The following is a 22,869-nucleotide window of genomic DNA, read 5'->3' as shown; positions in this document are numbered from 1 at the left end:
ATATCTTCACTTATTTAGTGTACAATCTTCATCTCATTCAGGATCACAGAGTTTAACTGTGCCTAGCCTCTCCCAGTAGAGTACTAAACAGAAAGGTAAACAGTTAGGTTCATGTTCTTTATTTTATTTCCAACTTAACTAAGTAGTTTTGACAAAAAAATAATTGAGTCTCAAGTTTTCAATGGAAAGTAGTGGATCAGCAAAAGACAAATCAATGCTATTTGAAAATGAGTAAATATACAAGTCATTTCACGTCTTGTCAGCTTGCTGTGTGGTTTTCAAATATCATGTCAGGAGCAAAATACCTACCGGATCTATAAGGATTGCATGCTTGGTTTTTCTGTTTAAGACTAAATACAATTAATAGCAATGTTTTTCTTTGTTGTCATTTTAAAAGTCATTGTATTTTTCTGAAGCCATCTACTACAGCTAAAACAATTCTGGTTAGGTCCCAAGACTTTTTATGACAGGTCCGGTTTATTTTACGAGAACTCTATCTTGTGCTTCTGAATCACTTAGATTGGAGAATATAATATTCAAAAACTTAAAAACTTACATCAATGTGAGCAGTATTTCAATCCACTTTCTACAGTACGTTGAACTTTTACAAATTCTGTTACATTAAAATCACAAACCTCAATGTATTAAATTGAGATCTAATGTGATAGAAAAAAATATTTTTTAAGTAAAAGTCTGAGAACTGTGGTGTATACATTGTGGCAATTTAGTCTTAGAATAAAAACTCTTGTTTTGTATAGACCTCAGAAGTTTGCAAGAGCACATTAGTGAACAAATTGCATCATGAAGACAGAACAGATGGGTCAAAGGTAAAGCGGTGGTAATGTCATTTAGATATGCCGCAAAATCCCAGTGTATATTTGCAGTTCACCACAAAATATAAAGGTGACAAAGCAAACATCTGAAAGAAAGGTCTGATTTAGATGAAAACAAACAAAAATATGTGGCAAGACTTGAAAATAGCTGTTCAAAACTGCTCTACATCCAGTCTGACTGACTTTGAAACTGCAAAGTTGAAGAGAAAGACATTTTAATATGACCAAGAGCCACTAAACACACATGGACTCCACACTTTTCTGTGCCATGTTTTTCAAGCTTGAGCTAGCCAGGCAAAATTTTCATTGACAAAGAGGTGAAAACAACCATATAAACAGAGATTTTGATGTAAGAAATTTGACCCATTGTGACATATTGGATCCATAATGTCAGTGGAATGAGATTCATCCACTTTACCTGACTGTGCTCACTTCACACCCCATTTTACACATGATCATTTCACTCATTGTCTACGGTTATTATTCGATCCGCTGCTGTCAATGCAGTATCAAAAAGAAAAAATGGTTTGATTGAACCATTTGGATCGATGGCGCCTGATGCAGCCTATCTCCTTCTCATCTCACTGTGGGGAAACTGCATTTATAATGCCACTGACAATATTGAGCGAATTGACAATGAGTCAGGAGAAGCACCCAAGGCAGTGGGTGGGGAATGAAGTGCCATTTCTTTACAGCTGTGGCCTTTAGTAATGACTTTTTCAATCATAAACATGAAAAATGAATGTCAGCTATGAAGATGAGTGACGTTTGTTTAAATTATTGTACCCAGAAAGCATACGCACATTAAGCTAAATACAGTATCTTGTAAAACGTATCCAAGAGTGGCTCTTTACACATATTGCCACATTACAACCACAAGCTTCAAAGTATTTTATTGTGATTTTCTAATTGCTAGGGGCAAGATGAAGTTTATTTATTTTTTTACAAATGAAGTTATAGTGTGGTGTGCATTTATTCCCAGCCCCTTGGCACTTTGTTGAGAAAAAGAGCATCTCCACAGCATAACACCCACCATCAAACCTCACTGCAGCACTGTTTGTTCCATTTATTCAAACTCTGGTTCGTTTGTCTCGAAAGTTTGTTTATGGAGATGTGAATGCACAGTCTAACTCTGATGAGGACCAAAATCCTAAAAACCTAGGTCTCGGTTTGCTTGAAGTGAACTCTGGGCGCATCAACTATAGCTACATGTGAATGACACATGCACTGGTGACTGCTCCAAAAGCAGCGGATTATAACGCAGGGCATTCTGGTAAAATACAACCAAAACAAACGTGAGTTTTTCCCGCTCGTGGAAGAATTGGCTCATGGTCATTTGATAGGAGACAAAAGAGAAATCCCTCACTCAGTAAAAACTGATGCCAATCCATTTTTGGTTACATTCTGTGAAGAAGGAAGTTGCGCCAAAATGTCTTCTGCAGAGATTTTTGTGTTGTTTCCGTCAGTGTGTCTTGGTGCAGCACCACCACAGGGGATGGGGGTAAATGTGAAAGCAAACTGCCCCAGCTGAAAATGTAACAAATGTTTCAATGTTGGTCCCCAACAAAACCTATTCTACTAGACTGCAAGGTGTGGAAACAACCCATGTTTCACTTAGGTTATAATTTGTTTGAATGTTCACTTTCAGGTGTGACAAAGTGTGGAAAAATCCAACGTACATAAATACTTGTGTAAGGTGCAACAAAAACATAGATACAAGTGCTCCTGGAACTGAACAATGCATCAGCTTTATAAGAGTAAATTTGAGAATATTTGTATCAAGGCATGGTGTCACACTGACAGAACATACTTTTTTGTTTTTTTACAATAATTTATTGGATCTGCTGGTTTTAGTGAAAGCGTAAACTCCTATAGCCGGGGAGTGTATGTACAATATTTTTGCATTTAAGATGAAGGGAGGAAGATGCACTCATTGATAGAAACATAAATTTAAAACAATACCCCATCATAAGCATGCTGTTATGCATTATCTTTACAGCCGCTGAGATTTATTGTTGAAATTTATAGTGCGTATTATCATCGTGGGGCATATTATTATTATTTTTTTTTCCCCCTGGGCGACGGAGTTGATAGGAGGGGCTAAGCTGCGCCCGCACCGCGCGCGCACAGCTACTCACCTCTGACTGAATCCCATCTAAAACCTTTCATCCCTCAACTTGTCCCACGCGGGGGATGGACGCGACCGGTCGCCTCGCGTGGAGCCGCGGGTGAAGCAGAGGCGTCAGGGAGGGGATGCTGTTGAGGCGGCGGAGCCGTCGGGAAGTGGAGAGGTTTCGGTTTGGGCGTCGGTGGTGATGTTTGAATTGGTGACTGCAGAAACTGCCAGCGTGTCGGAGAGTCGGGAGAGCTCAGCTCACTGGTGCGCTCTTACTGGAGAGGGAGAGGAGGAACGGACATATGAATGAGACTTATCTCCCCCCTTTAGTGTGGCTGAGAATTGTTTCTTTTTTTTTCTTTTTCTTCTCTTTTTTTGAGGTTGTTTCAGTTCACCGCGCCGAAACAGTTATTGGCACAGACGAAAACGGGACTGACTGATTGAATTGCTTTGGAAGGAATTCTTGCATTGATAGCTTACGAGGCCAATATGCCAGAATGGGTCCTCTACAGTATCTATTCCTCTGTGGACTTCTGTACACCCCAAGCGACGGTAAGTTTAATCACATCTTTTCCCCTAACATTGTGAACTGATATGAGTTCAGGATGCGACCTGAGACACAGTTTGAAGCTCAGAAAGAACAAACTGAGTGCCTTAAGAGAGAATTTTATTTTATTTTATTTTCTGAATTATTGGCCGTGATGCCAGCGCACAGCGCGTTATAGTTGGCTGATTTCAGTTCTGCCGTCGGATGTTGCTGTAGGCCAACTCTTTAATGGCTTCGTTAGACAAAAGTCTCTCATTTATTCATGAGGTCTCTTCCAGGGAACTCATTTGTCACAGGAATTAAATCATATATGACATCTAGAAGTAGTTTATTAAACGTGTTTTTTATACATGTTACGGAGCAAAGTGTTTTATTTGCTAGATTTTTTTCATTATTATTTTGTCTACAATCCTGTTAGAATTATAATTATGTACAACCTTTGTTATACTATCCTGGTCGCCTAAATAATGGTCTAATTGTCAGATTGAACTCAAAGGAACTCGGAGCTGGTATGAAAACGATGGAATTGATGCATAGTTTACTCTTTGGAAACTGAAAGTGCTTGTTATGTTGTCGCTTCATAAAAATGTTTCTTCAGCGTAAATTCAACCATGGAATTTGAGTAATTGTGATCCAGTTCACAGCACAAGATGTAGATGTAAAATGAGGTACTGCCTGGACACTTGATAGATTGGGCATAACATTATAACCACTGACAGGTGGGGTAAATTGAAATTGGGTCCAGTATGCCCTGTTCCGTATCTAAAGTGTTTCAGGGAACGAAGAGTGGTAAGCCACCATCAAGTTTTATTGATGAAAGTGGGAAGCAAAGGCTGGCCTGTGCAGTTCCAATCCAGCAGATGAGCTAGCGTAGAGTGTATTGCTGAAGTACTGTTAGAACATTTCGTAAGGTGCTACATAGAATCTGGTCATAATGTTATACGTGGTCGCTTCATGGTACATTGATTGACCTGTTTGGTCCTTTTTGAGACTTCAGTTGTTGTTTGACTGCTGTTGAGCTTTGTACCTCATGATTGGGCCTCTTGTTTTTCAAAGCATGGTCCTCATCTAGTATATCCATCCGCCTTATTCCAAGTCGAATGTTAACAAATCAGATCAAACACTAAGTAGATTGCAAGGCTTTTTTTCAAAGATTTGCATCTGAAGAGGTGCGGAATTCCTTTTGTTCAGCACAAACTTCTTCCTCATCTTTGGTCAAAATTGTCAGAAGGAAGCACAAGTAATTTATGTATGACACAATGTTCAGGCAAATAACCCTTGATGTGTTGGAGAGAGTGATAACAAGATCACTGAGAAAACAATTGTATTTTTAAAACACAAAGAGGATGTTATATTGACTTTATCGTTTTCAGATCTGACTGGTTTTAAATTTGTTCTTAGATTGCCTTTGCAAATAGACTTTTTTAAAGTTATACTCATCAAACAAAAACAGCAAAAACAACAACAAAATATTGCATTAGAAGCCCAACTTAAATCTATTTGAAATGTTCTGTCACTTTAAATTGGCTTTTATCAGTGTTTCCCTGCTTATAAACCCTAAAGAGGCACATTTTCTGCCCTGAACCCTTGATTTTCAGCTTCAGTACCACGGACAGCTCCCCATAAACACAAAATTGCAAGAAAAGTATACTGACGTTCATCTGTAGAAGTCTCCTGCCACGCTTTTATCACAAAAACATTTTACATGGCAGCTTTTTTAATTTGGAAAAGTTTTAGAGGAGTAAAAAAAAAAATCCTTTTTTATCATATTCGTTCATGCAGGACAGAGATGTTATTCATCCAGATATAATTTAGAGAAAAAAAAAACTCCATCTATCTGCTCTGTCCTGGCTCATTTACATTCAGGGTCAGGGGGTTGCATGGAGCATGAATCGTGCAGAAAACAGTCAAATTCCCCTAACACAGTGCCAGTCCATCACAGGACTAAAAGACTGACAGGACCCCACAAGCTCTGCCTGCTGTTGGCTGACAGTTACCAACCACTGAGCCAGTGTGCCACCAACAACTTTAATAAACTCATTTAAATTCCACAGTCTGACAGCTTCAGTCTGAAAAGTGTCAGTGGAGACAACATATTAGACAAAGTCAGTATTGCAGGAAACTCTGTTTGTTTCTGCATGATTTATGGATCTGCACAAATGAGGAAGATGTATTGTAGACAGTATTTTAAAAGCATTTACAAAACAAACGAACAAAAAAAAGAACGTCACCTTAGTTCACCCTGTGTTCCTGACTAATGGAATACTTTTTGTCAACATGTATTTATATCTTATTTATTACATGGCCTTATAAAAGTCAGTTGTTAGCAGCTTAAAGATCACCTTTTTGTTTGCTTGCACACACACCTACACACAGAGCAAATTTTATAATGTCTTCATATACTGTGAAGGGGAGAAACAGTATACACACCTCCATAATTTCTTGCTGGTGAGGAAAATAAAAATGTTCTAGACTTATTGAAGGGTATTGTTGTGAATTCTTGTTTTTAGCTGTGATCAGACATTTTTATGGGGATTTTTAACCATAAACAGTCAAAAACAAGCATTGGAATGTACGACAAGCCATCAATGTAAAGGTCAGAGATCAAAGAAAAGTGTAAACTTTGTTTATCCCCTGGTGTTACATTAGGAAGTGACAAATGTAGTCTAGCATTTGCTGCAATGAACCTGCTGAGACAACATGCTTGATGATGTCAGTTTCTGACGAAACGTGTTAATGGAAAAGCTAATGAGTTGTAATGACTTTTCAGCTCTTATCTATGAAAGTAAATATGGAAGCTTCCACGTGGTGACACAGCCATTCTCAACTGAGAAGAGCTTGACATTCATCAAGTTACTTCTTAAGGACTGCAAAAAAAACAACAAAGAAATCCTATTTAATTTTTATTCTTATTACAAACTGAATTTGCTGTATATTTGCAGAACAGTCATGAAACTATATTTTATAAATATAACAGTTTTATATCACAATTATCAATTATATGTGGATTCACATCTGGTGAATATCTCCAGCTTTGAGCAGGATGCATCTTGGACCACAAAGGATGGAAAACCTAAGATCTTCTTGCACCACTCATTTTCTTTCCATTTAACATTTATGCAGGATTTGTGTTGGCTCACATTCCGACACCCAGTAAAAAAAGGTGTTTGTGGTATGTAATGTAAGTACATTTGAGGGGTTTTTAATAAAAGAGCTTGCCTTATTGCGCTCTTACTTTAGTTGTTGCTACAAGATTGGATTGGACCTCTGCTACTGCTTTAACAGGACATTTTACTCTCTCGTCTCCTTTCTAGGGTCCCGTCTTCGCCAGGAAGATTCCCCTCCTCGAATCGTTGAACACCCTTCTGACCTTATCGTATCGAAAGGTGAGCCAGCCACCCTCAACTGCAAAGCAGAAGGCCGTCCCACTCCCACGGTGGAATGGTACAAAGACGGGGAGCGTGTTGAGACGGACCGCGAGAATCCCCGTTCCCATCGAATGCTGCTGCCCAGTGGGTCACTCTTCTTCCTGCGCATCGTTCATGGACGACGCAGCAAACCAGATGACGGCAACTACGTGTGTATCGCCCGAAACTATTTGGGAGAGGCCGTGAGTCGGAATGCTTCTCTGGAGGTGGCATGTAAGTTTGATATTTCGTCGTCTTCCTCTGGTCGAAAAGGTTCTTTTAGGTGTCAGAGTTGTATTGTAGAGGAATGGTAGAATGAGGTAACCTTTTATGGGGTGTATGAAAATGTGAAATTGTATAAATGTTGGATTGGGAAAAGGTAGAGTTCCTGTTAAATTAAGCATAACACTTTGGGGCAGTTGTGCTACAGGATCCATAGAAGGTATCATCTATCATAATCCACGCAACTTCACCTTCTCGGCTGAATCTACCAGCGCGTGTGTGTATGCTCAATGCGCGAGAATGTGTGTAAATCTGTTTTTCAGGCTGCTAGCGAGACCTGTTTGGATGACCTGTTTGAGTAATGTATGGGCAAAGCTGTGAACCGCTCCGGGGAGGAACAAAGATGGGGGCAGGATTTTAACCCAGCTAACTCCCTTTCACTGTTTAGAGTTGGAAGGATGCAGCCAGCTCCCAGCCAGATCGCTCCCTGTGTGGGAGAATGGCGCTCAGGGCGATTCACATTTCCATTATGTGCTAAACTGAGCTGATTTCTTGCCATGAACAAGATGCACACATTCACACATGCTCGAACACGCACACTGATATACATGCATATACACAATAAAAACAAAGAATGTCTGTTTCCTTCTCTCTGTTCTCACAGCTTGGGAATTGCAGGCCAAAAGCGTATTGGTTTGGTTTTAAATTTACAGAAATGTCTCGTCTTTCTATTCACATCTTTATCACAGAACAAATATGACTAAGAAGTAGTCTGATGATTTCACTAGTTTAAAATATGATTTAGTTTTCTTTGTGAATATTGACATAATTGACACTGACATATTCATGATCTTACTGTGGTGTTTGTAAAATAATGAACAGGAAAGAATAAGAAACAAAATAAGAGATCAAAGCAATAACCCAACTGCAATTAAGACACATCCTCCAAATTCTCTGTGTACACCTCTTCACTTGGAGTAAGACTTGGTCTTATTTCTGTCTTTGTCTTTATATCAAATCAAATTCTGTAAATTCAAATGGGAAAAGTAAAGCTGGTTCTGGTTTGGCTAGGAAGCTATTTTATCTTCAGCCTCGATAAATTATATTTTCACTTGTAGTGGGTTTCCCTTTCCCTGAATGCAGACAGATTTGTTTTCAATTTAACATATTTTTTTCCCTAAAAGAAATTCAGTGTGAGATCATCCTATTACAGTAAAATATTCATTATTGTAAGGCGTTTTGCTAAACCTTACCAGGATTGCCAATAAATTTGTCTACAGTACATTGTGGGGTTTGATTCTTCCACAGATTATGTTCTCGTGAAGTTACCAGGAGAGAGCCACACCCCCCCGCACCCTCCTCTCTCTCTCACTTTAATCAATTTAAACTGCACTCCATATCACATTTACTGTGCATCTTGAGCCGTCCTATCGCATTTGAGGGTTGTGAATAATTTTCCCACTCTCGTAAAGAAGCCACAGACCCAAAACTGTCGTTACAGTTTCAAAAGGGAAAATGTTATGGCAGCTTCACTGATTCCCCTGACTGAATAGAGGCTGAATTTGCTAACACAATGACTGTGTCAGAGTGATTTTGTGGGGATTTGCTGGATCTCTGTGAAGACAGAAAAGCTCATTTGTATTTTGTCACTCAAATTAGCATATGTAATTCCTTTTTTTTTTTCAGATTAATTGTTTGACGGGAGGGTTGACATCTTTAACAGCAATACATCTAAAAGGAGATATAAGGTGTTTGAAACCTACATCAACTAAAAGTAGATGTAAAATGGAGCTTTATTGTTTGCCTGCAGGCATCTCTATCTGGTACGTTGAAAAGCTGGAATGATGTGAGTCTAGGATGATGTACTACCACATGCAGAACCCCTGAAGCCATTCATTGGCTTTCATCTGGCCAGATATATGTGCATAGAACCATTCTGGAGAGTGAGGAGATTCTGAGGTATCAACGATTGCTCATGGAAAGTCAAATCTTAGACGCTCTGCATTCTTTAGCTGCTTGGAGTCACCACAGTAGCTGGATGTGATCTTATCTGTACTAGTGATGCAGCAGTTGCAGATTTTACAGCAGATTTCTAGTCACTGAAGCTTTGACCTGCAGAAACTGATTTTAGTTTCTCTTTAAGTTCTATAAATAACAACAAGAGCCTTTATTCTCTACTTTATCATTTATTTTTCAGATTGGCATTAGATTTGATATCACAGTATGTGTGTGTGAGAAAGAGAGCAGTTGGTGTTACACAGCTCTGCAGCTTAGCACAATCACACTTAAAACAAAATTAAAACAAAATCTAAGTGATTCAAGAGTTAAAACTGGAAGCTGTTTTCACCATTTCCCTGTGAGCTACTAGAACTTGTATAGTAAGCATTGCTAAATGCATATTTATTCCCTGCATACCCTAAACCTTATTTTTTCCATACAGGCCAAAATTATCAGGTTGAAAATACATAAATATGTTATTTTTTCTATGAAGGAAAATGCAAACATAACTTTAAGGGTCTTACTATTATTACATATTAAACATAAACTAAACCCATAATATTTAAAGAAATTAAAAATGAATCAAACTTTTGTTGAAAAGTGATTTTTGTAAATCATTTTACATCTAAAGCATAAATGGGTTTTGGAAGAATCAATTGTATTGTTAAAAAAAATATACAATGTCCAATCTGTAGTTTTGCATTTTCTTTACATAGATTTTTATTTATTTAATTTTTTGTCTACACTCAACATTAAGAATATGATACAGGTCACTCATTCAAAATACTTGTATTCCAACAAGTTTCCTCAAGACTTCTTTAGAGTAAACCTTATTGGATTAAATTGAAGTGAAAACAAAAATGTATTTATTTTCCATTTAAAACATATTTTTATTTCTTTTTTTTTAATGGCGTTGGTTCGTGAAAAATCTACCAGTTTATTCTAGTTTATTTTTTGTTCTTTTTATATTGTCCAATATGTATCAATGCCCTTTGCTGGTAGTACAAATTTATTCAAATTAATGTGGTTGTGGTCCACACTAAGTCATTCTGAGGTCTATAAATGGCCTGTGGACTGCACTTTGTACTAAAGTGTGTGGACCAATGTCTTAATTGCGAGATTTGCAAAATGATCCCGACATTACCAACGTGATTCATGAGTGATAAAACTGTTATGTCATCTATCATTTCTAAGATATAATAATAATAATAATAATAATAATAATAATAATAATAATAATAATAATAATAATAATAATAATAATGATTATTGCTGTAAAGAGTACAATTTTAGATGTGCAATTGTTTTGTTATTTATATATATATATATATATACAATACAAAAAGGTAGTTTTTTTCCGTGCAGCTTCTTTTTATTCAAATACTGCAGAACCATGTCAGCCTTTTGTTTTCTTTGTGTGGTGCAGAATATCATATTTGCAGAGATACAGAATCTTCTGACATCTCCAGGGGCGGCAGGTTCTTGCCCCTCTTCCTGCGGCCAAAGTGGGATGGGAGCATGCGGGCAGAAGGAAATGCTGTGGGGATGAGAGATCTGTTTCTTTAAGAGTTCGCACACATCTGCAAATTTTCTAATGGGCTGTGGCAATGCGTCTCAACCAGTGGTTCAGAAAATGTAGCAAAACCAGAGGGGTGCTGCTCCCCTGGGCGCGTTTCTGCTGTACAAGCTCAATTTTGGTGGCTTGTCATGCATTTTGTGAGCCTCAGTCTGACTGAAAAATTTGACAAGGCATTATTCACTCCATCTGATGCAAAACACTTCAGCTGTTTAAGATGGCAGTGGAGCTTAAAATATGTAAATTATGCAGAACATGCCAGATAAATCTACATCTGCCAGCTTGGCAAAACAAATAACATACCTCAGAACATTTGTTTTCCCATTAATTAACTGCTCCTTACAGAGATTTTCATTCATACTCGATTGCTAGTAGAGCCAATTACAAAGACTCCACCTCATTAGAAAAAAAAAAATCATAAATACATTTGATTATATTGTATGTCTTGGTTTTATGGTGTGAAAACAGATTGGAAAGCTGTAGTGTCTTGAAAAAGTATTTGAACATTTAAATATTTTTGTCACTTTTCAGCCACAAAAATCAATGTATTTTAATTGGATTTTACATGATAGACCAACACAAAATAGTGAAAGTGAAACAACATGATATGTCATTTGCACATTTTGTCACAAGTAAATTTGTGAATTTGAAGTATTTGTATTCTGCCTCTTTGGGTCAATAGGTTGTACAGAAACCTTGGGCTACAAATGGAACCAAATTACAGCTGCAAGTCTTGTGGAGCTAATCTATGTCTACTGAGTTCATTCTGTTGTGCATCATAGCTCAGTACGACAAGGAATTTGCTTTAATAAACCATTTCAGAATAGCTCCAGCTGCATGTTTAGGTGTCACTTTATAGAATCAGGCTCATGTCTCTTACATGTAAGAGGTATGTAAGAAAACATGCCTCTTGCATGTTTTCTTAAAGGATTGTCCTGTGCTTAGTCTTACCCATCTTTCTTTCAATTCTCACCAGATTTCCTGTCCCAGTCATAGCATTAAGCTGCTACCACCATTTGATGATGTGCTCCAAAAAGTGTTGGTCCTATCTGTTTCCCCTACATGGCATCTTGTGGCTTTCTTTTAACAATGGCTTTCTTCTTGCCACACTTTCCCACATTTCATATCAGTTGGTATATAGTTGTCATGTCAACAGACTCTCCCACCTGAGCTGTGGATCTCTGCAGCTGCTACAGCTTTACCATGGCTTCTTTAGCTTAGTTGACTCTGTGAGACGTTCAGATTTTACAATATCGTTGTATTACGCAACCCTGCTTTAAACTTTAGGCCTAATCTATCTTGTTTATTCCATAACATCTAAATAAAAGTGGATGTGACCTGACAAATCTGAAAAAAAATTATACGGAATATATTTACATTCAGCACGATTTGTTTTGTTGTCTCCTACATATTTGATGCAATCTTGATGCTTCTGCCTTTTTTTTTAGATTGCTAGTCATGCTTAATCACCAAGCGGCAACATCAACATATTTTTTTATTCTCTCTCCATGGTTATTTAATCTCTATTAAATCTTTTAGTGTGCTGCAGTTGTAGAATGATGGATTTGCAGGGGAAGTGTATTACATAGCTTGCACCAGATGAAAATGAATGCAAAGACCCTTCTGTGACCTCTTTCTTTTATTATGGAAATAAGTACAACAAAATGAGCCGACCACGGGGAAGAAAATTTGATCTTGACACCAACAGGCAAATATTTACAATATTGAGTAGTGGACCAACAAAAAAGCTCAGAATCTGAAGTATTTTCACCTCTCCTGAAATTCGATTTCCTGAGCATCCACGTTGGCTGCATATTCAACGCAAATGATAGCATCGACCATTTCACAGAGAAATGAGGCCGTGGCTGTTCACAATTTGAAGGTCTCATAGTTTACCGTGATAAACCACACTCTTGTTTGGTGTTTTGTGTTGTGGCATGTCACTTGATTGTCCGACTCCAGATTTTGACAACCAGACGTCACTTGTTTGTGAGTGCGTAGGCCGTCCACTGTTGCAGCTTTTTACATCCTCGCAACCAAGCAAGTCAGAAACTGCAGCGGAGCTCTGCATTCTGAGCAACATTTAGAAAGAACTGTGGAACCTCGAGGCCACCAGTGGACTGGCACTAATCATCACGGCGAGTGGCTGTTGATGGAATTAGAACAGCTCCCTTTAAGTATTAAGAAGAGACAGTAAGAAATAAACAGTGATGTGTTGAAGGGAGCTGTAGGCAGAGGAGAGGCTAATGTAAGGGTGTTTATTAACACAGTGCTCAAGAAGATGGGACCCATTCTGCTTGACTGTGCCAAAAGCATTAGGTCTGTAGTCACTCAGCCACATAGCTAATAATCAATGTCTCTATTGTGTTGTGGTGTGTAATGGATGCTTATTTTATATTTCATCAGAGTTCAAAATATATTTTGTTTTGAAGGTTATGCTGTTGGGTTGTTGGTGTTACATAGTAATAATAATAATGTAGTGATCTATGCAGCAAGTAAAATGAGAACTTTTTTTGTTGTTGTTGTTGCCAGGTGACATTATCTGAGCTTTTAAAAAGGAAAGTTCTGTAGTTCCACATAGTTGAACTACATTATTTTAAGGAGACATCAATGCCAGTGCAGTTGTATCTTGATTTTCCAATGTGAACCACACCTAAGATTGATGGGGAAGTAAAAAAAGAGCACTAAGAGATCTCAGACTGCCTTTCTATTTAAACTGAGCAGGCCTGAATATTTTTAGGAAATGTTTGAAAGAACATCATGTAATGGAGGTGAAAGAGAAAGCAGAGGGTTGGACGAGCAGTTGTGCTGGAATGAGGGACTTTAACTGTTGGATGTTAAGACAAGCAAATCTTTCCTTTTACATTGTGAGCCTCTTTATCCTCATTATTTATATTTGTGCCAGTTAATCTATCAAAAGCAGTCACACTTTGTGTGTATGAATATTTAAAAGATGTATTCTCTAAACATTGCTATTTTTTTAATCTCACCAGTTCACCTACAATTTAACCTCTGCTTGTGTTATGTCTATTAGCTTGTAATTGAGTCTTCTGCATGGATGGGCATTTCTCTGGGTCACTGGCGCTATAGAGTATACAGCATACATTATAGCCAGTTGGTTTGATTCGAGAGGTGAAAGTTTTTCTGCCTTCTTCAGGCATGAAATTATCTAATTTCCCAAAGCACATCTCAAGGATTAGATTGTTAATCCATATTTATACTTTAGCATTGACATAAACCACAACTAACTGATTATTAGTCATCTGCTTTTCTTTAACTATGCAGGCATATAAGTGCAATTTCTTTGGTAGGGCTTTTGTTTTTAAATCGGGTCTAATATTGTGATCGTTAATATGTTTTTTTTATTACTATGTGTGCTGGATTTGAATCATTGAGCTTGAAACCGTGTATCTATGTGTGACGTTTCAAATAGGAAATGTATTTGAGATGGTCTGTTGTGTCAACAGAATTGTCAAATTTACAAATACAGATTTTTGGCCAGTGTAGTTGGTCACACTGCATTACAAAAGCATTGAAGAATCCTCTGATACTTTTAAATAGTTTGTAATGCAGCATTTTAGGTACTTGGTAAACAAAACAAAATAAAAGAAATGGGGCAAACAAGATACAAATGATTTTTAAGCCCTGAGAATGCTGCAACTAGCTCACCATTAGCTGGTAAAAATGAAAAAAAAAAAAAAAGGCATCTGCTTTGGAGATTCCCAAAGCTACATTATGAGTACAATTTTCCTTTGATTTTGAATGAATTTGATTTTTTCTTGGTTAAAACCTGAGAGACTGAAAAACTCTGCACTGAACAGAAATTCTATAAAACATATTTTAAGATTTAGGACAACTGTACATAGAAGGGAGCATTTACAGTGCTTTTGTTTTTAACTGTGTTGACCAGTCAAGTCAAGACTGACATATTCAGAGGTGATTGTTGTAATTGAAAAGGTTTGAAACCCTCTTCCATTTAACATCCTCTGACAAGCTTCATTAAACCTGTACTATTTATCCTGACCTTATCTGATCTTTCTCTTTGAGGTACAGTGTAGATTTTGGTTTATTATTCATTAGTTATGATGCACATATCTATGAAGGTGAAGAGCTACATATCATCATTTATTATTGAATCAACAAAACATAATATATAAATGAATTCAGTAAGCACTAGCACTCATATCTGCATCTAGTTGGAAAGAGACCAAGTGTCATTTCAGATGAGATAAAAAAAAATACTGTGCACTAATTCATTTTAATTTATTTAACTACTTTTAGCAGCTATGTAAAAACTCTGAATAAAAAAGGATGATGAAAAGCAAGAACTTCAAATAGAAGCCCAGAAGAATTAGCTTGAAGTGTGCACTAATGTACCCATGAGTTTGCTGTTTATTATTAAATCATATAGCTTTGGGTGCTCAGCTCTGCCAGCCCTGTTCTCAGTTTCTGCTGTTGAGAGTGCAGTTAGGAAGGCCAACTCCCGAACTCATACGATTAGACAGCTAAGGAAAAGCTTGAACAGCCTACAGCTTTCATCTACATAAAACTGAACTTCTTACTAGTCAAGTGGCTTTTAGCACTTTTTAAGATTTACACAAAGTTGAGCAAGTAGTGTTTAAAGAAGAAGAGCTTTTAACCTGCAACACGATGCATGGTGATGATATTGTAACATGTTTTTTGACCAATCTTAGTTTAGATTCATCAAAGGCCCTTAGTCTTTTCCTAATAGATCTATTTCCTGATTTTAGCTCTTGTATTTTTTATAATTTGCAAATTCATATAGCACTAAATGTTTGATGCATGGCTTAGACTGGAAAGTTAAAGAAGCCTGCTGTTTTCTTCATTTTGTCAGAGTCCACTCAAAGGTGGCCAGTGTGTAGAAGCATGACTAACTAGTGCATTTTGTTCCCCTTTTTTCTGCTGAAGACAGTGAGATAAGGGGCTAGCATCTGGTGCTAACTGGACCGTGCTCTCTCCTTGGAGGTCTGTGCATTTTTAGCTTCGGTAAGTTAGCTAAGGGCTAGCATCTGGTGTTAATTGGACCATGCAAACACCTTTAAGAGCTCTGGTGCACTTTCTTACAGTTGGTTGGAAGAAGCATATGCCTGGCGTGAAGGAGCACACTAACATGATTTACTCTGTTGAAGGTTGTTTTAGCTGTTAAAATTGGTTTTGATTATTTTTAAGAGGCAGCTGCATGATTGCAGGATCCCAGGGTGGTTTTACACACATATCTACAAACACTCCCATTACATTTTTATGTGACAGGTGTTTTATTACAATGGAGACATGGATCAATATGAGATTCTAATGGTATGATAAAAAAGAGTAAAAATACCACAGTTTCACCGGATCAGGGCACAAGCACACAAATTGGTAAGAAAAAATGTATTACGTGATCTCATAGTGCTTACTTGAAACAGCTTGCAACTGAGGTTACTTTAATGGGAGGGATATATGGCTGCTTTAGCATCCATACCTTGTTCATCCAAAGTAGATTTATATTAGTCACCAAGCAGCGCAACAAAAGAAAACCAAAAAAAGTCAGAAAATGGGTCATTTAAGTACTTTTTTGCAATTTGTGTAACAGATCTTCAACTACACAAGAATAAAATATCAGAGTGAGGAAAAGTAATCACATTGTCCTCCAACACACTAAGTCTATAGCAACATGATTATAGATATAGCTTGGGATAGCATATCCCCATAGAATGAGGCTGTTAGTACAAAATTCTTACTGTATAAAAAACTTGAACAGAAAATACACTGTATCACAATATCAGTATTTACAAAAAACTGTCAGATGACATATTATTATTAATTAATTAATTTTTTTGAATCAAAATAGTTTTGGCAGCACAGGGCAACTTTATGTTTAATGTACTAAAACAATTCCAGTCATTCTAGAACTTTGTCTTGCATCTCATGGAAATTACATTAAACTATAATTACATTTTTATGGATCTAAAGTTGAATTCCAACTTTTAAAATTTTGAAAATATCAGTGCTGTAAACTGGCTTATGGTTACATAATATATAGTTCAAATAACATCAAAATGTATGTTACACATAACTTAAGCTATTTTAATTTAGACTGTAGGGTATTTTTTTGTACTGTAAAAAAATACCTAATTTACCAAGGTATTCAATTGTGTCAAAAAAAATGTGGTTAAGCATTTATCTTATAATGGCTTGATTAGATTAGCTTAAGAGTTAATTGTTGTGTTTTTACACTTTTTTACATTTCAGGGTTGTATACTACAATGTTTAAATTCATCTGATCTATCTCCTCCACATTAGGTATTGAATTCCACATTAGGAAATGGAATAGTATTTTATTCCATTTCCATTAAAAGCACAGCTGTAAATGCATAAACACTAAAATTTAGAGCAAAGAACACATGGTTGAAAAAATATTTTATGGTGCTGAAACTGGCAGCAATGTGCTGTTCATTAGCTTTTAGGAAAATGTTTGCGTTCAAATATTGACAAGCCCAAAGAACAGGAAGTCTTTATGTGGATTACCTCTATCCATTATCCATCACAAATGGGGTAGCTAGAAATTCCCCAAAGACTCCCAATTTTCCCCAGAGGAAAAATGATTCGATGAAAGGATTCCCCAGATCAGTGGCTGGCTAGTGTGGCCAGTATTGGATTTCAATAACCAATTACTTGAAGGGAAAGCGGCTGATGTTGGACATGCTCTGCTAACAATAATATCCAAATACATTTTTTAGCTTTCTAAAATAAAATAACACAATTTTTAGTTAATAAATAAAGGTCTCCTGTTCAAATACGTCTACATAAGCTCCACAAATTGTCTTCCATGTGTCTTTGTCATGTTCATGAATAATTTAGATAGGACTATAACTTTTCATATCTATATATTCTTATCAATACACACATCTGTTAAAATGGCACATTTATTGGGAAAAAAAGCAAAATCATTTAAGAACTTTTTTTAACCTTTAATGTGAATTTAAACTGAACAATTAAAAAAAACAACAGACTTAGTAGTGAAAAAATTAAATATGTGTGTTCACAAACCTAAACTAATACATTTTTAAACTGTCTTTTTGATTTTATTAGAGCTCCCAGTCCATTTCTGTAGGGCTTTATCATCATGGCCAGTCTTGACATGATAAGATTTGTTGACTCTCATTTACAAAACCACTCCAGATCTTTCAGATTGTGGTCTTTCGTGGACAGGCCTCTTCAAATCATACCACAGATTTTCAACCAGATTCAGTCCTCTGCTCTAACTGGGACATTCCAAAACTGTTACCTTCCTTTTATTAATTTTAATACATGTTTTGGATCGTTGTTGTGCTGAAAGATGAAATTCTCCATCTTGAGTTTCCTAGAAGGCTGAAGAGTTTGTGCCAGCATTGGTTAATATTTTAAACCTTTCAGAAGTCCTTCCACTTTGACCAAGTGTGTTGTTAATTTTCAGCTGAAGAAAAGGCCCAGGCAAGTTTAGCTGAGCTTGAATGTTTTAATTTGTAAAATAAAAAAGCTTCCATGTCACCCTACCATGTAGCCTGGGCATATGAGAAATATAGGGCATGTTGTGACATGTGATACGCAGCCAGTACTTATAAGCACTTGATCATCCTTTTCACTGTGCTTCTAGCTACAGCTAAAGTCTTGGAACATTGACTTATATATTTTGACAATAAGAGCCCCATGGCTTTTGCTGTAAGATGAAAACATGTCAGAAAAAGTTTTCTAAAATAGCTGAACCTTAATCAGATGCAACTGGAATTATATATACCGACTACGATTTAATGTGTTTGAATGTGGTAGTTGATTCTGAATACATGGATATGAGAGCATTTACACACTTAAGTAACCATGTTTTAAAATTTAGTTTAAAGAAAATCTCCACAAAAGATTTCCATTTCTGCAGCTGAACAGGTTTAGGCCACTTTAAAGGTGGAAAAATGTTTAAGATTTATGTCGGTCTAATCTTTTTATATCCCAAAAATTGCCATTGAAAATGTGAGCTTAGACCTCCACTCTATTCACTATAGATAATTGAAAAACATGTATATTTATTTGTAAATATGATCATAGTTTGGAAAACACATGGGAAGTGAAGAGCCTTTTCGTAGTGAAGAGTAAAATTCAGTTGATGTAAATTAAAGCAGCAGTCAATGTTTTTAAATGTAGCAGACTATATGTTAACGGTCATACTGGTTCAGGCTGTTCATATACACCCGTCATGGCATACGACTGAGGACACCTGTTAAAGTGAACGATTTCTCTGTCCTGAAGACTGTATGCCAGATGGAGAATCTTCAGCAAAACACTCAGGAAACTGCAGCTGTCATCCTCATATTTCACACCTCAAAGAAAAAAATATTTGACTGTCAAAGTTAAATTGAAGTTTATCACTTAAGTGGCTTGCCAGAGCAAATCTGTATTAGAGATGTCCTTTGTAAATATGTTATTATTGTGTATAACCAGCATCTGTGTTTTGTTTATTTGAACTATCTTTCTTTTATATAGAGAAAACAGCCCTGTGTTTTGTGCAAATTGATAGATTGTGTTTGGCAAGGAGTAGGCCACAAAATTCATTTTCAATATGACAGATTGCAGAATTATTCATTACATACCTCTGTCTGTTTTTCAAAGTAAGTATATTGGATGCCATACATAGTAAAATATTGGCTATAATTTAATGCAGTCATGTTCCAACATCTACATTTGAAATATGGCTTTACATCTTTTTTTAGTTGACTTGGCACTGGCTTAAGCATCTCCATTAGCAAATCTCAAATAAGGCATTCACGCTTCCTCATAGATGTAGTTGTAACTTATTAATCCTGTCATTCATGTGAGCTGCGTTTAGATGTCGCCTACTGTCTTCACTATAAATATGAATCATTAATATAACATATAGTTATAAAAAAATGAACAGGAAGTTTACTGTTTAAACAAAATGTTGAATGAGATTAGGCTCACAGTTTTGGTGAATTTTTTACATGACTAGTTTTGCTGCCGAATTTCATCGAAAATGGTTGATTTTCTGAAATAACGATCACAGTACAGTAATGTTCAATAGAGTTGAGATTTGAGTTGTGGTAACACCATTCCAAAAGCCTGAAATGTCCATTCAGTAATTTCCAATGTGTTTCTGGTTTATTGTATTGTTGTAAAATCAAATCCAATGCAAGTTTCTACTCTGTCTGTTGGCCATTGCAATGAACTGACAGGGTGCCACTCACAGAATAAAGCTGTACTCCAAAAAAGGGACATTTTAGCTTGACAGAAATGTGGAAAAGCCAAATGCTTTGTAAGAAAATGTTCTATGGTTAGACATTACAAGATTGAACTTTCTGGCTACAATGACTAGAATAATATTTGCATGAGCCAAGGTAAAGCCAAGGTAAATGGTGTTTGTAGTATAATACTGTTGTCTGTATTGGTGCAATTCAAAAGATGAATGGAATGTTGAAGAAGGGTGACTATCTTTAAATCCTGCAACTTCCCCTCATCTCAACAACTAGATCAGCGGTGCCACAGTCCAGACCTGGACAGATATCCTGGAACTTTTAAATGCAATCCTTTACAACACACCTAAATCAAATAGCTGAAATTCCTCACTGTTCAGCTCTGCAGACGTTTAGCAACAAATCATTAATTTGATTCAGGTGTGTTAGAAAAGGGATGTTAGATGATTAAAGTCGGATGATGTGTATCTCACCAAAACCCAGTTGTCTGTCACTTTTAAATTATTCCTTTGCATAAAACATAATTTTAGTTTGAGGGAGTCTTCAGATATATGAAAAGAAAGTTTGAAAAAGCTTGAGATAATATCTGCCCATACAAAGTAAAGTAATTTCAGTATTTCCAATTCTTTCACTCTTCTGGGGTCCGTGATGAGAGTGAGAAACATCTTCAACTAGCCACAGGGACTTTGTAGATAGTTCATTATTCATGCATTCTATCCACCAATCCACCCAATCTAGGCCAAATCGCTGCAATAACAGCTAAGTGACTGCTAAGACTTCCGTTTGTCCATTCATTCATCTCCATCACACAAGTCCTCCCAGGAATCCTTGACCACTCTTTGCTATTCTTTGATTCATAAAAAGTGCAGAGTGACGGTTACGGGGCAGCATGAAAGTGTCATCAGGCTTCCTCGGCACACACCTGAGTGGATAAAAAGGACTGAGAATATCCGGAAGTCTGATTTATTCATGAAATCCCTGCACCTCCATACCTATGCACTTAAGCATCTGTTTCCTAATGCCTTTTACCTGGGATGGGTTATTTAATAAATAAATGTTTACTACAGGACAAAGTAGGGCTATCTGTCCGGTCACTGCCTGCTACATCCTGATGTGTGCCAGTTTGTTGTTCACAGATGTAAAGGCAGCACTCTTCCCATTTTGACTCATGTAAAGTAAGAAATGCCTGCTGTTGCTGCATGATGGCCAACTTCAGAGTGTGTAAGTGGCCTGTGTTAGACATTTGTTGCATTTCTTACCAACAAGAGCATCTATGTTTGTCATTTTCTGTACATTTTATTTTCTGCGTAAGTCTATTGAGTTTGTTTTTTTATGCCTTCTGTGGCGTCATATTTTTCAACATACCACTTATACTCTATATTCTCATAATTTTACACTCTGTGTAGCTTCGTCCAACAAATATTCATTTTTTATGTCAATGGCCATTATACCTTGTTGACATATTTGTTTTATTTGTACTGATGACCGTTTTATAGCATTTACAATTGTAATTTATTTCTCAGGTGTTAGATTACAGTGGCACTTCCTGGATTCTGGATTTTTACTTTGTCATTCATAGCATACAGTAAAGAGTGCTAAATCCCCTTGTCAGCAAGAAAATCCTCGTACATAAAAGTGATTGTGAACCCTTGTCATGAGCTACAGTGACCAAAGGAGCTTAATTTCACGGACAATTTATGATAAATCACTTTAAAAGGATGACAAAGTGTGTAATTGTACTTTTAGTTGAAGTGAAGTTTTTTATTCAAAAACCTAGGGAGCACACAATTTCTCCCTGCATACTTCCTTTTTAACAGTGAACATACAGAGCTTCATGACCATCCATCCATCCATCCATCCATCCATCCATCCATCCATCCATCCATCCATCCATTATCGAAACACACTTATCCTTGCAGGATCATGAGGGGGGCTTGTCCCTATCTCCATTGGTCATCTTGACAGAAGCATGGTGCACCCTGGACAGGTTGCCATTGAGCTCCATGACCACCAGCCTGATACAGTATTACTACCAAAACATCCTTGACCTATCAAGGTATGGACTCCATTAGATCCCGGAAAGTGTGCTGTGATATTTGGCATCTAGATGTTTACTATAAGTCCGATTGAAAGTTGTGAGTTCACCTACTGAGCATTTGCTGATGGGGAACACCACACAAATGCTGTGGTTTGTGTGGTGTTCTGACCCAGTGGTCTTGGTTTCACAATTTGGCACTTGGCAAGCATTTCTGTTTCTAGGAGTACTAGGTTTTTGATTTCTCCCCAGACTGGCTGAAACAGGGCCAAAAGAACCAACGACTCTTGATGGCTCTGATGGCTCAAATTAGCATCCATTCTTCAATTGACAATGTGGTCGTTGACCGTCAGGCCAGAAGGTAGGAGTGTGAATAGTCCATGTTGGGGGTGGGTGCCAGAAGGTAGGAGTGTGAATAGTCCATGTTGGTGGGGGGTATCTATGACTTAGACTTAGACAGGAGATCCGATCTCCTGCTGGTAATGCTGGTAATGCTGGTAGGTAATGCTCTTCAGTCTAGTTTTGAAGCATACATGAAGTGTTTTGGAGAGATGTGACCTTTTGCAGCTGATGTTGTGCTGCATTATCCAGTCTAAGTCGAAGTCTAAGTCTAAGGAACAATTGTGCAACTGTGAGATGCGTTGAGGCCATTACCAGGGTACTTAAGGGTACTTACAATCCTTCAGGCCATTTGGACAATCTCTAGACTGCATAGGAGTGTTGTCTACGTGGACTACCTTCAGCCTTTCTAGTGACACAAGAATTTGGAGGACATTTTTACTTGCTGCCTAATTTATTCCACGAATGGCTACCATGATGAAAAGAAAGAGTGCCTTGCCAATATATTAATAGCCCTTAAACTATTTAATTTAAATAAAAACCTAAAAAGTGAATTC

At 37.1% G+C, this 22,869-nt stretch overlaps 1 protein-coding gene across 6 annotated transcripts in view; it reads left to right on the top strand.

Moving 5' to 3' along the window:
• Window positions 1-2,939: 2,939 nt before the first annotated feature.
• Window positions 2,940-22,869, top strand: part of LOC102218704 (roundabout homolog 2-like) — a 94,105-nt gene continuing 74,175 nt past the window's right edge. For all 6 annotated transcript variants that reach the window (XM_023342563.1, XM_023342565.1, XM_023342562.1 and 3 more), the window contains exons 1-2: window positions 2,940-3,501; window positions 6,811-7,137. In XM_023342563.1, the coding sequence (XP_023198331.1) occupies window positions 3,447-3,501; window positions 6,811-7,137 (382 nt within the window). In that variant the 5' untranslated portion in view covers window positions 2,940-3,446. The remainder of the gene's footprint in view (window positions 3,502-6,810; window positions 7,138-22,869) is intronic.

Source organism: Xiphophorus maculatus, chromosome 11 (genome assembly GCF_002775205.1).
Source record: "Xiphophorus maculatus strain JP 163 A chromosome 11, X_maculatus-5.0-male, whole genome shotgun sequence".
Classification (NCBI taxonomy): Eukaryota; Metazoa; Chordata; class Actinopteri; order Cyprinodontiformes; family Poeciliidae; genus Xiphophorus; species Xiphophorus maculatus.
The sequence above is the reverse complement of the archived record's forward strand: the minus strand, read 5'-3'. Positions and strand labels throughout refer to the sequence as shown.